General features: G+C 31.1%; 1 protein-coding gene across 2 annotated transcripts in view; it reads right to left on the reverse strand.

The window, feature by feature from the left end:
* Positions 1–3,268: 3,268 nt before the first annotated feature.
* Positions 3,269–12,513, reverse strand: part of LOC105832083 — a 45,631-nt gene continuing 36,386 nt past the window's right edge. Inside the window, exon 2 of one of the 2 annotated variants that reach the window (XM_036286161.1) lies at positions 3,269–4,921. In XM_036286161.1, the coding sequence (XP_036142054.1) occupies positions 4,613–4,921 (309 nt within the window). In that variant the 3' untranslated portion in view covers positions 3,269–4,612. The remainder of the gene's footprint in view (positions 4,922–12,513) is intronic. The other variant, XM_036286162.1, reaches the window with a different exon arrangement.

Raw genomic sequence — 12,513 nt, forward strand, 5'->3', positions numbered from 1 at the left:
CTCAGGGTGCGGTCCCATGAAGCGGATTATGCGGAAGCGGAACGAGCGGATTACCAATCGCGAGATCATTCTGATAGAACTCTTTCAAAGATTCCGTCGAAACGATCCTGTGATTGGTGATTCGCTCGTTCCGCTTCCGCATAATCTGCTCCATGGGACCGCACCCTCAGGGCTCTGGCAGACCAGCGCGATTTCCGTCGCGCGCGACGCGTGATATCCAATGGGCGTACAGAGATGAGCGGAAAGGCGGTTGCTCATTGGACATCGCGCGTCGCGCGCGTTAAAATCGCGCTGGTCTGCCAGAGTCCTCACTCAAAACCACAGAGATCGGTCTCCTGGTTCTAGTCTTCATACTTTGAACAACGCGAATTGACAAGTTAGCTAAAGTTAGGTTCGCAAAAGCGCCAAAACGTCGGTACTACTACAGTTCATCTACGTTATCGTATGCATGCCGCAAAATTCCTCGCATGCCAGTATAATAATAAATGTAAGTATGTAAAAACGAGATAAGTGGAAAAGTATTACTGCACAATTCACGCCTTCTATTAGTAGGATAAAACAATGAAATAATGAATTACTTGAATGAAAAAACTGTTCCATAGATAAATGATGATTTCCCGAACGAAAAAAAGATTTTCCGTACACATGTAATAAAAATGATGTTGATCATTGGTTTATTAACGAATACTTAATCGGGTTCGTTATAATTTACTAGTTAATTTTTAATCAATAGCATTTACAATAATAGTAAGTTAACTCTTTGCACGGTATATACATATATGCAACACCTTTTCTCTTTCGTTTTTTGATTTTCAGACTCCACTCTTAAGGTTTCTGTTATAAATTGTTACATGATTCTCAGATACTACTTTAATAACAAATTAAATAGATACAGAAGCTTTTATTTTGCTACTGGAATTAGTTATAAACAAATTAAGCGCTAAAAACCTCACTTTTTAAAAATAAAATCATTTCTAAAAAATTTTGATCAATAACCTATATCAAAAAGTATGTATATTTTCGGGGAGGCTCACTGATTACGAATATGAAGTCAGAATTGCAAAATTCAAAATGGCAGATCCAATATAACGCATTATAAATTTAAAAAATGTTGTAATTGCCTCGGAAATTTGTATGTACGGATTTTTGATTTGTTGATTACGAATTTAAAGTTAAAAATTCGAAATTTAAGATGGCGAATCCAATATAACGGACGTAAAAGTAAAAAAATACTTTTGTTTGGCATGAAAACTGATACGTAGCGTTGTTTTACATAAAAATGTGTTTTCTTCAATTGTTTTTAAAACATAACTGTTGCTTTATTATTTTTGATTTGTCACACAATCTTTGGAATAAGTCAACTAGATCTAAAGTTAAAATTTTTTATTATAAAAAATTCTAAAAAATAAAAATACATACCTATAATTTGAAAAATAAGTTTTAATTTGAAGATCAGAAATTTTTTTATTACAAAAACATTCAAAAAATAAAAAATATGGATAAATTAGATAAATAAAAATGTATATAAAATTAATAAAATAAAAAAAAATAAAAGTCAAAGAAATGAATCTAGATCTTGCTACGTCCACGGCGTTAGCTCTGGGTTCAGCTAAGAGCGAGAATAGAGATATTGAAGCCACAGAATGTTTTTCAAGGCAAATAAAGTTTTTTTTAAATTTTGGTTTGCTATATTTCAGCATTTTTCAAATTCCGGTCCGCCATATTAAATTTTGCAAAACTGACTTCAGATTTGTAATCGGCGACTCAAGTAATCCCTATATACCAATTTTCAAGGCAAATAAAGCGTTTTTTTGTTTTGCTATATTAAATTTTGCTAAATTGACTCCAGATTCGTGATCAGCAACCCATAAAACCCTTAAGTACGAAAATTCAGAAAACTTGGCTACAAAAATTTATGCATCAAAGGGTTAATTCTTCAATCGATAAATGTTTCAAACATATAGATAAAGTTAACAGTGGAGAGTAAACTTACTATTATTATATATACACATCAAAAGGATTTTTTTTAGGTTCTAGGACGTTCTTAGTTCTAGCTATACTGGTTATTGCGAAGAATAATACCATATGCCTCGGTGGCTGAACTGGCAAAGACTCCCTTACGGAAGATGCAAGTACAAATCCTGTTTGAGATATTATTTTTCGCAATAAATTATTTAGTTTTTTCCCGAGTAAGGAGGGATTTGAAAAATTCTTCTGAGCATCGATATTTAGCTTAGTAACTGTGTTTCAAGACTGACAAAATTGTCGGCGCGCAGTTTACATGAACTAAGAATTTTTAATTAACAGAAAAATTTTATTTAGCACCAAGATCCGCTGCAGACTCAATAGTATTTAGTCGATTGTAAATTCGAGAGTCAAACTTATAGAAAGTCGAAGTAGTCGTAAGTAGAGGGAACTTGTACATATATACATACAACATCTAACGATTAATATATATTAATAAACTTCGTTTGTGTGATATCTTCGACAGATAAATTGTCGTTACTAGCTGTAAAGAGTTATATTTTTCTCAGTGCTACATTAATCTGTTTTGCGCACATGAGTTGAAATATTTTTTTATAAGATGTAATGTCACCTGGATAAAATTTTTTTCAAGACTTATATTAGATCATTAAAAATTACTGAAAAAAATAATCACATTTACATATACAGGATTCATAATTTAAAAACTAATTTCCTCGAGATATTTTTTATTTACATTAAATTTAATTTTTTGGATACAAACATTTTTTCAATATTTTTAAAATTTTTAAATGTTTCCAATGCTCAATGAAAAAAATTTGTTCTAAAATTTGCCACTTACAGTCAACTCATGCCTTAATGTAGCACTGCAAATTTCGCTATAAATGCTATAATCTTACTGTAGCTGATATTTTAAGAAATGGTGAAAAAAACTCAGAGATACAAAATATCTTTGAGAAACTTAAAAACTTAAATCATTACATCAGAGTGTTCCAAAAATTAAAAAATGAATAAGAAATAATTTGGGAATAAGGATTAAAATTAGTTTCGTATAATTGGAATAAAAAAAGATAGGATCACTTAGCACAGTTAATTTCCAGTAGAAATAATCAAAATTAATTGATAGTTTCTATAAGTAAGCAAGAGGCTAACGTGCAACAAACGTGGTATTTCATTTTCGCAGCGTGCCACACACATTATACTCGTACTTCACGCGAGTAATTTCGACGGCGATGATGTTCGCTTACCGCAATGTTATAACATTAAAAAAAGAAAAGATAAATTGTTATATTTTGGTACTATGATCAATTAATTTTTATTAACACATACATGAGAAAAGTTTCGTCTCTCAGTCTATTTTTATGAATTTCTCTCTTTATATCAAGATGGAAAATACCTTTACCCCTTAACATCGTTTACTATAATGCATAATATTAGTATTAATGACGCCGTTTCTCCATCAAATGAACAAATGTGCAATCAACTCCATATAAAATAAGATTATAATATAACATTTGTTTTTGATGCACATTTTTAATTGAAATTAAAAAGAATAGAAACATGAAAATAATCCGTAATGATAATCATAAACAGTATCAAACTCGTTATCAACCTGATATCTTCGTGCATTGCTTATGAGCTTTTGATGAGCAAATGTTTTTAGTGTACGTATGTATATGTATGTATTTTATGTATATGTATATCTATCTGTACATTTTAAAAAGACACGTATATAAAGTGTGGACACCACACTTGGCTGTATAAATACAGATATAATCATATCCTTTGAGGCTGTATTTATTATCTTACCAACATTTTCAATTTACTTGAAAAACGATGAAAATAGATCATTGCATTGTACTGCTGGATTTTTAGATCTGTGGCTACAGTATTAAGTGGATAATTTAAATTAACAACAAAAAAACGAGATGAGATGTTGTCAATCTCCATCACTATTTATTGTACCGTAACAAATATCAGAAAATAAAGAAAACTTGGTCACAAGATAAGCTACATCTTCCTCGTCAAAAACCTTTCTCGAAAGCCTTGAATTCTCCAGTATTAAAATTCAAATTTCTTTAGATTAGAGTCTAACAATTTGTGTTACTAAACTTTCGTATTTATTATCTCAGAAATTTTTTAGGTTAATTGTTCATACAGTTTATTATTCTTAGTCTGGAATAATTCTCAGAAACTTTAGAAAAGACTTTTTCTTATTTATTTCCTGCTATTTTTGATGTTTTTCTTTTAAAATAATGTCACTTTTATTATTCTCTACATCAAGTTTTAAAGTTTTGAGGTTTCCTCTGTATCTTTTTTGTAGTATTTTTTAAATATTTTCTTGAATTTATTTTTTCAGAAAATTAAAAACATACATCATTTGTGTTTAATTATCATAGCTTATCTTCTTGATATCTGCAATCTACCTTTATTATCAATTTTTCAAATTTTGGGGGAAAAAATCTAAAAATTTTTCCTTGATTTTATTTTTTCGGAAAATCAAAAATATTACTGTAACCTTTGTCACTATACATACAATAATACATAACTTTTAAATACTATATTAACAGTGTTTCATAATATATTCTGTACTCTTCGATTTGTCTGGATAAACTATCGTTTCGGGAAATTATGAACGATGAGCCGGATAGTCGGCATACCAGCTAAAAGCTCCGTTGGAGCCGGTATGTCCACCAAAATCGACGTAGTCCAGGACACGCGCGGCTGATCGTTCGGAACGCTGTACCTCAAAGTCGTCCACGCTGGATATAGCAACCGGTACGTATGCTTCCGTTTGTCTAGCCACTCTTGATAATGAGGGTGCGATCGGATTTACTTCAATGACATCGATACCATCAATACCATCAACAGGAATAGCGATGTAACGTCGACCTCCCAGTGTACCGCAAACGGCGCACAACAGCATCAATGCAATACCCTAGAAAAAAAAGCAATTTTAATATTTTATCAGTCGCTGCCTCAAAAACTTATTCACAAAGACCTTTTTCTTCCTAATAACCATCTATCAATTAGATATTTCTTAATTGAAAATGAACATTTTATCATTTTGCTACATAGAAAAAATTAATTAAGTTAAGCAAGAATATAATCTTTAAAGTATAATCTCTTTAGTATAAACAAAATCTTTAAGAGATTATACTTTATACTAAAGTATAATTATAAATAGTAATTTCACATGTTATTTTGTACTTGTAAAAATCAGTAAAAAAACCTTTATATTTATTTATTAAAATATTATTTAACTACACATATTTTATCTTTCTAACATCTATTAAACTGATCTATAATAAATATGTATAAACATCAAGTATTCAAGGATCATCGCGAAATGTTAGGTTGCGTACGATGTTCGAAGTCAAGCAACGTCAACAGCGGCTCACACTTGGATGGGTGACCGTTTTTCTAATTGTAGAAGTTAAGCAATGCGACAAATAGGGTATAACTGTTTTGATGGTTGCGGTATGTGCAATGCATCATTAAGGTAAAATATTTTTGTAATGTGAATGCAAATGCTAGATAAAACATGTACCCGAAATACATATTTTTTATGTATTGCAAAAATATTATAAAATATTAGACAAATTGCAGTAATATTGTCGTAATATTTCCACAATATATTAGTAATATTGCAGTAACATTTTAGCAATAAATTTTGGCGGACATTTTATATTTTAGCAATATTTCTGTAATATTACTGATATATTATCACGTAGTATCACTGCAATATTGTAATTTTCTTGCAATATCGCTGAAATATTACATTGTGTGGGTTATAACATATTATGTATAATGTATTGTAAAAAGAATAAAAATAAACTTCATACACAAACATTAAAATGAATATTTTCAGTTATTTAAAATTGAACTGATCAGAATTACAAATTTTTGTAGGACAAATATTACGTTTTTTTTTATTCAAAAGATTACATTTTTCTCTTTAATCATATTTAATAATTAAATATTACATATTATTTTAAGTATATATTAATTATATTGCTTACATATTAAGTTATATAATATTAATTTATATTAAGATAAATGTCTCTATTCCCGACACCTATAAGGCCGACCCAACAAAAAATAAACATAAAAACGAACATAAATCAACAATAAACAAAAAATATACATAAATCATGAAAATAGGTATTTTATTTTAATTCAATCAATATTAGCTTAACGTAATTTTACATTTCTGTCTCTTTATATACGGCTAACAACGAGACTTCAGAAAGAGGAACTTCTTTCTTTATTTTGACATTCTTTTTTTTCTGGTAAGTGCTTTTGCCTTTTCCTCGCCTTTTCTTCTCGTTCCAAGCGTTTTTTTCCAAATTTATATAGATATCTCTGCGTAATGTATTTTCTGTAGCAGGGAATAAATTATTGTCATCCCAGTGAACAATACGTTGTCAAAAAGATCTCTAAAAGATATCTTGTTTCTGAAAATGATAACATAAAGAGACTTCTAAAAGATAACATAATGATGTCAGAATGTTAACCAATGCGCCATTTTTTGAGAACAGAAAGATATCATAAAACTGATATCTAAAAGATTTCTTAAATCGGATATCTAAAAAATTTTTTAAATCGGATATCTAAAAGGTTTCTTAAATCAGATATTTTTAAACTGCAACTAAAGATAAAAAAATAAAATAAAAATTCATTTTTAAAAAATTATTTTTATCAACAGTAACATAATAAATTTAGGACAAATTTTTATTGATTAATTAAATTTAAATTAAATTATTTTATTCTTACTTGCCGCTGGTAGGTTTGAACCCAGAACCTTAGGATGACGAACCTTGTACTTTATCTGCTACGCCAATTTGACTTATCGATATGGGTACTTGTTATTGTCTTATACATATAATACCAATATGTTATAAACTGACGCAATTATATTATTTTTTATAAAAGCAATTAAATTTTGCAAAACATTAGAAATAAATAGCATTAATTTATTTACTTATTAATTTCATATTGTTAAATTTATCTTTTTCCATAGCCTTAATAATTTGATGGAAATTGCGATCTATTTTTAGCATTAATAGTTTGAAGCAGTGCTTGAGCCTAGTTGTCCTTTTCAAGCCGATTCCCGAACGCGCCGCCTCCTATGCCCCCACTACTGCGCGCGGCCTTGACGGCCGAGCCGCCGATCTTGCTCGTACGCTTTGTCTCAGGAGCAGCTCTGTATAAGAAATAGTGCCCTGCACCACAAAATTTATTAAAATTACTTTAAGTAAATAATTTTTGTTTTTATAAACAAAAAAATACTAACTTTTTTATTACTAATTTATTTTATGTAGTATAACAATATGTAAAAACGTAATATGTAAATTAGAATTTTGACAATAGTTTTCCACATCACCCGTGAGGTGAAAAACTATTATTCATGCGTTTTTTTTAAAGTGGTTTCCTCAGTGGGCCTAATCCACTAAAAGATAAAATATAATATACAGCTTGGCAGGAAAACAAAATTTTATATATTGTAAGATATATAAAAACGACAGGAAAAGATTAGAAGAATGCCAAGCTATATATTATATTTCATCTTTTAGTGGATTAGGCCTACTGAGAAAACCACTTAAAAAAAAGCATCAATAATAATACCTCACGAGTGATGTGGAAATTAAACTATTGTCAAAATTCTAATTTATATATTATGTTTTTACATATTGTTATACTACATATGAAATAAATTAGTAATAAAAAAGTTAGTACTTTTTTGTTTATAAAAACAAAAATTATTTACTTAAAGTAATTTTAATGAATTTTGTGATGCAGGGTACCATTTCTTATACAGAGCTGCTCCTGAGACAAAGCGTACGAGCGAGATCGGCGGCTCGGCCATCAAGGCCGCGCGCGGTAGTGGGGGCATAGGAGGCGGCGCGTTCGGGAATCGGCTCGAAAAGGGCAACTAAGCTCAAGCACTGGTTTGAAGCGTTCAAATGGTTAATTAGATGGTTTTTATTATTCTGTTTTTGTTTAGTACATGATAAATTTAGATTTTGTGCATTTTTTGTGCACAATAATTGTAGGCAAACCGTTATTTTTGAAAACATTATCTTTATGATAATTTTTAAATAATATCAAATGGATTTCTCATTTAAGATATTACAATGTTATCTAATTTATGAATCAACTACAACGCGCATGAACGGCTCAAAAATCGGACAGCATTGTGATATCTTTTATGAGACATCAAGCTGATATCATTTAGCTAATGTTATAAAGATAACATTTTCAAGAAACTTAAATGAGACTCTTCAATTAGATATCTCAAAGACCTCTTAGTGTTGTCTGATTTCTGAGTCAACTACGACGCGCATGGACGGCTCAAAAATCGGACAGCATTGTGATATCTTTTATGAGACATCAAGCTAATATTATTTAGCTGATGCTATAAAGATAACATTTTCAAGAAACTTAAATGAGACTCTTCAATTAGATATCTCAAAGACCTCTTAGTGTTGTCTGATTTCTGAGTCAACTACGACGCGCATGGACGGCTCAAAAATCGGACAGCATTGTGATATCTTTTATGAGATACCAAGCTGATATCATTTAACTGATGTCATAAGAATAACATTTTCAAGAAACTTAAGTAAGACTCTTCAATGAGATATCTTAAAGACCTCTCTTAGTAGACGTCTCTGGTAAATGTTACCATTTTGACATCATTTCCAAGATATCTAAATGTTTTCTTAAAAAATTTCTCTTAAAGTTTTCATTCTGACAAACGTGTTGTCTGGGATGTACGCAGACTTTGATCATAAACTTTACAGCATTTATGATCAAACAACAAAATTTATCCCACACAGCACACTTTATCCTGAGGATATCCCAAATTATCCCAGACAGACGAAGGCGATCCCACGGATATCTCAATGAGTAGCTCCCGGGATATCCTACAAAAATATCTTAAAATATCGTAAAATATCTTAAGATATCATATGATATCTTATTAATATATTTCGATATCCCCCAAAAATATCTTAAAATATTTTAAGATATTGTAAGATATTCATTAATATCTTACGATATCCTATTACATCCAAATAATATCCCATCATATCTTTTTTATCTCTACAATTAATGGAGCATAAATCAAGTGTAAAGGGAAAGTTAATTATAATGTAACAAAAGAGTGACAGAAGTGTAAATTAAATCTTTAAGAAACGTAGATTAAAACGTCAGAACATAAAGAAAATACACTTATGGAAACAATGTGGCATATTAATAATATGCTACATATACTAAAAAATTATAAAAAATGACATTAAAAAAATTTTTTTATTTTATACAAACAGAGCAAAAACAGATTTTTTAATAAGTTAGTAACTACGTACTATTTTGCGCGCATATATAAAAATAGTAAAAAAAGTAAAAAAAAATGTAAAACTTCATATTTATTTATAAAAATATAAGTTAACTATACATGTTTTATCCTTCTGACAACATCTATTGTAATGATCTATAACAAATATGAATCCATAAACAAGAAGTGTTTATGGATCACCACGAAGCGTTAGAATGCGTACGGTCTTCGAAGTCAAGCGACATCGGCGAGGGTTGACACTTGGATGGGTGACCGTTTTTTCAGGTATAGAGATATTAAACTATTAAGCATGCTTTAACAGGTACGACTGTGGCTTGGCTGAAACATGTTATATTATAGTCTTCTTTCTCTTACAAAATTGCCGTCAAAATAATTAGAATTTATTTTTTGTTCAAGTTTTTTTCAATTCTTAGAAACTCTCAAAAATACTTAGAAATATTCAAAAATTGTTTAAATTAATCAAAATTTTTTATTTTTAAAGTTTTTCTGAGAAACGTTTCAATTATAAAAAATCGAAACATTTATCAGAAATCCTGCAAAAATTTTTTTAATTCTGACAAATTTTTTCACTAGGGTATATTACGATATCTCAGGAAATCCCTTGGACATCCTCTGGATATCGTTTGAGATATCTACAGGATGTCAAATCGGTGGACATTTGTGCATCCCTTGGATATTCCTCGGATATCGCAGACGGTCCACGGATATCCAACGATATTGCGATATCCCAAAATGACATCCTAGGGACATCCCTAGGATAAAGTGTGCTGTGTGGGATATTTTTAAAATATTTTAAAATTTACAAAATTTTTAATATTTTTACAGATTTTTTTTAGTGTTTGACAATACATTGACGTTTACGTGTACGACAATGGGGACATGCAGGCGTTTTGCTGTGCACACCATCGAATAAATAAAAAATTAACAGTTTTCGACTGATTTTTGTTTCCAAGTATGGCAATCAAACTGTAACAAACCATTTAGCACTCGAATTATTTTTTACAAAAGGATTTTGAACGAAATACGGACTAATTAGACGACCGACAATTCTTAACCTCACTCTTAAGAATACGCGTGGATGGTAACGTGTGGCAAGAAATGCGAAAAAAAGTATATCTAATTGTTGTACTTACTCTACACGCTACAATCCTTTTGTACTACATAAATTCTGGAATTTTTCCACTCTACTAATAAACGTGTTGATCAATCGGCAGCCTCGATCGTAAATAACGTTTCGCGTCAAAGTGGTCGGTAGAGGGAACATGGTCGGGAATAGGGACATTTACCTTATATGAACTTTATTTTTCGTTTATTAATGTATACATTTAACATACATATATATATGAAATAAATTTTATTATATTACATCGTGCAACAATGTTGCAGCAACGTTTTTGTGTCTAACCAAAAATGCCAATTTTTATACTTTTTAGAACATAAACATCTGAAAAAGATTTAAAAAATGATAAACATTGCTTCAGAATTCAAATAAGATAGTTTTTAAATTCTTGAAAATCTATAAAAAAACGAGTCCGCCAGTAGTTGAGTCCACGTTCTCTAATCCTAGGACACAGTGCATGAGAACTGCTACATATGCATATCACTCCCCACACAGCACACTTTATCCTGAGGATATCCCAAATTATCCCAGACAGACGAAGGCGATCGCACGGATATCTCAATGAGTAGCTCCCGGGATATCCTACAAAAATATCTTAAAATATCGTAAAATATCTTAAGATATCATATGATATCTCATTAATATATTTCGATATCCCCCAAAAATATCTTAAAATATTATAAGATATTGTAAGATATTCATTAATATCTTACGATATTCTATTACATCCAAATAATATCCCATCATATCTTTTTTATCTCTACAATTAATGGAGCATAAATCAAGTGTAAAGTATATTTTCGATTTCTGCTTCCTTTTCATAAGATCCTTAATCCTCATCGTTGGAGAGATACCATCCTTGAAAGAATGCCGAACTCTTGTGATACCGCACTTAACCTCTTTATTCCATTCTTCTTGGCCGGTTACTCTAATTTCCGCCCCTGGCGGAAATTCCAGAGTTTCCTCCTTTACCTCCGTGCTGTGGCTCTTAAAAGGGCCATTTGCGGGTCTAAATACTACTTTAATTTAATATTCCGACCTATAGCTTTCAGATAGCAAGAAAACGCACGTCTACACCTGAGCGCGTTCCAAAAACCTCCTCGGCGTGAAGTGACGTGCAGTGAGAGGTTATGTTGTTATGTTATGACAATTCGTGAAGTAATAGTGAAAGCGATTTTGTATTAAAACAAATTATTCGGTTTAGCGGCGCCAAGTTTTTGTAGTAAAATATTTATTTGTATTAAAATATTTATTTGTAATATTTGTAATTTACCCAGATAGCCAAACCTGCCGAGAGCACGAACTGAAAAATTTTGACACATATTATGCTGGCAAAAGTTGGACAGCAAGCAATTACAGTTTGCCGTTTCAACTAACATTAACAGAAACACGACAAAAATCGAGTAGACTTTGCGTCACAATGTGCCCTCAAAAATGCAGCAAAAGTACAACAAAATTTAAAGACATTAACAAAACAAAAATCAGACATTGTGTGTTGACACAATATACCACTAAAAATTAAATAAAAAAACAGATGTCATGATGTCACATTAAATTCATAAAATGTAGCTAGAAATTTGACATATTTGTTATCACGCTGCGATACCAGAAACTTGGCGAAAATACAGCACAATGTATCACATGAAGTACTGATAGCAAAAATGCAGCAGAAATCGAGCAGAGCCTGCCGTCATGACATGACGGCGAAAACGCGGCAGGTATAGACCGCGAGTTTGCTACATCAGATGTGTGATGACTTCTGCACACAGGACGCGGCAAAGCGGCATCGCGGTGGCCAATCACCGTCTTGCTTTTCTGATAATACATATATGTATTTAATAAAAAAGCAAGACGGTGATTGGCCACCGCGATGCCGCTTTGCCGCGTCCTGTGTGCAGGAGCCATGAATCCTCTATAATAGATGATTTTAGTGAGTGGGCGGTAGTAAGGTTGATCGCCCGACGTGTCTCCCGTCGAATCCCACACTTCCCGGACCTGATCCTCCCAGAAGTCTTCTCAAAGATTTCCACCTTCATATAAAAAAAAGTTCAAA

Source organism: Monomorium pharaonis, chromosome 4 (assembly GCF_013373865.1).
Source record: "Monomorium pharaonis isolate MP-MQ-018 chromosome 4, ASM1337386v2, whole genome shotgun sequence".
Taxonomy (NCBI): domain Eukaryota; kingdom Metazoa; phylum Arthropoda; class Insecta; order Hymenoptera; family Formicidae; genus Monomorium; species Monomorium pharaonis.